Genomic DNA, 4,148 nt, shown 5'->3' with positions numbered 1-4,148 from the left:
AATTGACTTTGTGTCAGTTAATCCCAGTGTAAGCCATAAAATGTCCTTCCTGCAGGCATGTTGGATCAGACAGTTAAACACACATGACCTCAAATTCAAACAAATCATCCAGCAAACATTTTAATTCTTCCTCAATTTTCTCCAAGCAACAGAAAACAAAGAGATATAAGTGGAAGGAGTGGCTTTATTACAACTTGAATTTGAYTGATTTTTGCTTCCTCAGAGGTCTTCAGGTTCTCAGTTCGGTCCACACAGCCCAAGCAGGACTTTCTGATAATGTCCTTTGGTGTCATTCTGTTGAAAAACAGAAACATTATTGATGTGGTTTGAGACGTAAACATAGGAACAGTTTGAGAAACACATTTTACCATGATGTCCTCATGTAGGGTTCTCCCAAACATTGCCCGGTATTCCTCCACGACCTTCTGCAGGTCGACCTCGGAGCGGCTCACCAGGATCCGGATCAGAGCCTTATCACACGTACCGGAACCCTGGTGAGGCAGAAAATGGACCAAAACTACCAAAAACTGTAATTTACTGAAGTTTTAGTTGGAAATTCCGATTCCTTTTCATGGATCAAACTTAGTTTAGTCATAAAACATTATGTATGGTTATTCTAACAAAAACTGTATGTTGCATAAAAGACAGTTCATCTTAGAAATATAGTTTACCAAAATGTAMTTTTTACACTGCAAAAACTCAAAATCTTACCAAGTATTTTTGGTTTAGTTTACAGTGTATATGTCTTAGTACACTTTAAATAAGACAAAACAATAAGACAAKTAACTTTTGATCAAGATTTAAGAGCTTGTTTTAAGTCAATGTCTTAATATTGATTTTTTTTAAAAGTTCTAGTTCCGCTGACAGATTATTTTACTTATAACATGAAGAAACAGCATGCTGTTAGTGATTTTATTGTGAAAAGTTTAAAATGTTCAACTTCTTAAACTCAGAAATGTYCTATTTTTTTCTAGAAAATTTCTGAGATAAATCTGAAAATGCTTTTCAACAAAGTTTTGAATTTTCAAATTCAGAAATTTATTTTTTTCTACATTTTTGAGATTAAATAAAAAATTTCAAATTTTATGTTAGCAATAAAATCTGCAATTTTATTGCTATTTTATTTCAGGTGTCAGTAATTTCCAAGTTATTTTTTCTTGAAATTTTCTTAGATTAAACTCAAAATTAGATTAGATTTTTTTTCTAGCAAATTTTCAAGTTTTCAGCCTCAGAAACTTCCCATTTTTCAAGAAAATTTCTCAGATTAAATTTAATTTTAATTTCAGATTAATCTTAACTTTCTGAAATTTCTAAGCTTTTTCTATGAATTGTTTTAGATTCATCTCAAAATTTGAATTTTTCTAGCAGATTTTGAACTTCACAAACTCAGAAATTTTAATGGTTTTTCTAGCAATTTTCTGAGATTAAACTCAAAATTAGAATTTTTCTAGAAAATGTTTAATTTTTCAATCTCAGAAATGTAAATGTTTTTTTCTAGAACAATCCTGAGGTTATGTAAAACTTTCTGAGCTTTTTTGGCAGAATTGTACTTTTCCTTTTTTTCCCCCCCATCTACACTGGTATTAATATGGCATCATACAAAGCAATTTGTTTTACACATCTGGAATTTAATTGCAGACAGACAAAGCTGACTTTATGTTAAAAGAGCTTTCCATATTACTCTAAACTAAGGAGTTTATTAAAACAGGGTAAATATGAACACTGTAGCCATCCTAATCCAGAGTAATCYCTACTCTAACCATGTTATTAGTGGGATTAGGAGCGTGTTCACTCACCTTCATGGCCCGATTGAGTTTCTCAGCAAAGAAAGCCGGTGTGTTCCAGGCGCATTTCACTGGACATGAAAGAGGAAACAGAAATAAAAACGCCGTCACAGACTAAAAATAACAGAGTCCAGATGTTCCTGTGTCTCCCAGCTGTGGAGCTTCAGGGTTCAGCTCGACGCGTCCAGAACCTTTTTAAGATGAACGAAAAGGTGAGAAACATTTAAACCAGCTGGATGGTGCTGAGCTCAAACTGAAGAGAAAATAAACAATCTTCTGTTCAGTTTGGGTTCCAATTCTAAGAGTGAAACAACATTTTAGATAATTTTAAAAAATGTGAGTACTGCTCTACAAAAAATCCCACATTTTTTGAGCTCCAAAAGTTTTGTTTTTTGAGCTCCAAACATTTTATACAAAATAACTTGAAATTTTAAGATTAATTCCAGAAATTTTCTTTWAAAAATGCTGAAATTTAAATTTGAAGTCAAAACATTTGCTAGAAAAAAAACTTTTTAAATTCATTTCAGAAATTTGAGACAAGCTCAGTTTTGACTCGAGTATGAAAAGTAAAAAAAAAAAAAAAANATCATTTTTCAAAATAAACATGCAAAAGTTATTTCTCAGAGATTTTGTGTTTTCAAGTGTTTATTGTATTTTGGAGCCCTTTTTATTTTAATGTGTTGATTTTATTATTCATCCTTTTTATATTTTGAAGAGTTGATTGTCTGAAAGACGCTCTKTCCTCCTGAGCTACATCTACCTTACAAGCTACTAAGTTGATCTTAACAAAAGTGCTCATATCCTGTAGTTTTTTATATTTTTTATATTTGTGTGATAGGAGAGTCTATYGGACGTTTATATAAATACAAATTGCGTCCCGTATYGGTACATTACAGGACGCAACATTTTACAGCGAAATACGGGACGATTCACAATTCYGTATTTTACAGTACGGTGCAAACCCTAGTTACTACTCTTCTATGGATTTTCTTTTTGTTGCCATCAGTGACCGAAAACATTTTTACTATGCAAACCAACGTAAGTGGGAGTAAATAAAGTTTTATTTTAAAAAATTACATCTACATATCTCAATTTTTCTTTTTTCTGCACTCAAAAAATCACTGTTTACCTTCACAGGAGCTAGCTTGATGCAGAAAACAGTCAACTTTCAGATTACATCAAGTACAAATAAAAACTGTTTGAGTTTAAAAACTCTTAAATAATTTAAATCATTAGTGAACATTTTACAGACACCCATTTATGCCRGCCTAGTGAAGCATTTYATCTCAGAATTATGACAATTCACTTTTATGAGTAGCAATAGCTCAGTATTAGCGGTGATGTGGAACAGATACAAATTTTGTTTGTTTTTTTCAATCAAATGGGCTTTCGTAACTTAAATAATTGCAGAAAAAACTATTTACTGCAAAAAGAAGCATCAAACATTTGTTGTGTACTGAATAAAAAACATATTCATGTTGAGGAAGCGAAGYTTGTCTGTTTCTGGTGAACTCTTAACAAACCTCTGATAATATGAGTTAAAACATTTMATTTCCCGTTGGGATCAAAAAGGTTTTTTTTWAATTGACTTTGTGTCAGTTAATCCCAGTGTAAGCCATAAAATGTCCTTCCTGCAGGCATGTTGGATCAGACAGTTAAACACACATGACCTCAAATTCAAACAAATCATCCAGCAAACATTTTAATTCTTCCTCAATTTTCTCCAAGCAACAGAAAACAAAGAGATATAAGTGGAAGGAGTGGCTTTATTACAACTTGAATTTGAYTGATTTTTGCTTCCTCAGAGGTCTTCAGGTTCTCAGTTCGGTCCACACAGCCCAAGCAGGACTTTCTGATAATGTCCTTTGGTGTCATTCTGTTGAAAAACAGAAACATTATTGATGTGGTTTGAGACGTAAACATAGGAACAGTTTGAGAAACACATTTTACCATGATGTCCTCATGTAGGGTTCTCCCAAACATTGCCCGGTATTCCTCCACGACCTTCTGCAGGTCGACCTCGGAGCGGCTCACCAGGATCCGGATCAGAGCCTTATCACACGTACCGGAACCCTGGTGAGGCAGAAAATGGACCAAAACTACCAAAAACTGTAATTTACTGAAGTTTTAGTTGGAAATTCCGATTCCTTTTCATGGATCAAACTTAGTTTAGTCATAAAACATTATGTATGGTTATTCTAACAAAAACTGTATGTTGCATAAAAGACAGTTCATCTTAGAAATATAGTTTACCAAAATGTAMTTTTTACACTGCAAAAACTCAAAATCTTACCAAGTATTTTTGGTTTAGTTTACAGTGTATATGTCTTAGTACACTTTAAATAAGACAAAACAATAAGACAA

General features: G+C 32.8%; 1 protein-coding gene and 1 long non-coding RNA gene across 2 annotated transcripts in view; both read right to left on the bottom strand.

The window, feature by feature from the left end:
* Positions 1 to 107: 107 nt before the first annotated feature.
* The window catches only part of LOC103474077 (annexin A1-like), a gene marked incomplete at its 5' end in the record, with an annotated part of 8,265 nt that continues 4,224 nt past the window's right edge, over positions 108 to 4,148 (bottom strand). Inside the window, 3 exons of the mRNA XM_017307744.1 lie at positions 108 to 294; positions 369 to 491; positions 1,797 to 1,855. Coding sequence (XP_017163233.1) covers positions 238 to 294; positions 369 to 491; positions 1,797 to 1,855 — 239 coding nt within the window. The remainder of the gene's footprint in view (positions 295 to 368; positions 492 to 1,796; positions 1,856 to 4,148) is intronic.
* Positions 3,474 to 4,102, bottom strand: LOC103474073 (uncharacterized). The gene is made up of 2 exons (XR_535108.1): positions 3,735 to 4,102; positions 3,474 to 3,660 (listed from the first exon to the last, which is right to left on the bottom strand). It is a non-coding gene; the product is annotated as an uncharacterized LOC103474073 (long non-coding RNA).

Source organism: Poecilia reticulata, linkage group LG12 (genome assembly GCF_000633615.1).
Source record: "Poecilia reticulata strain Guanapo linkage group LG12, Guppy_female_1.0+MT, whole genome shotgun sequence".
In the NCBI taxonomy this organism is placed as follows: Eukaryota; Metazoa; Chordata; class Actinopteri; order Cyprinodontiformes; family Poeciliidae; genus Poecilia; species Poecilia reticulata.
Note: the sequence above shows the minus strand (reverse complement) of the source record. Positions and strands in the feature narration are given on the sequence as shown.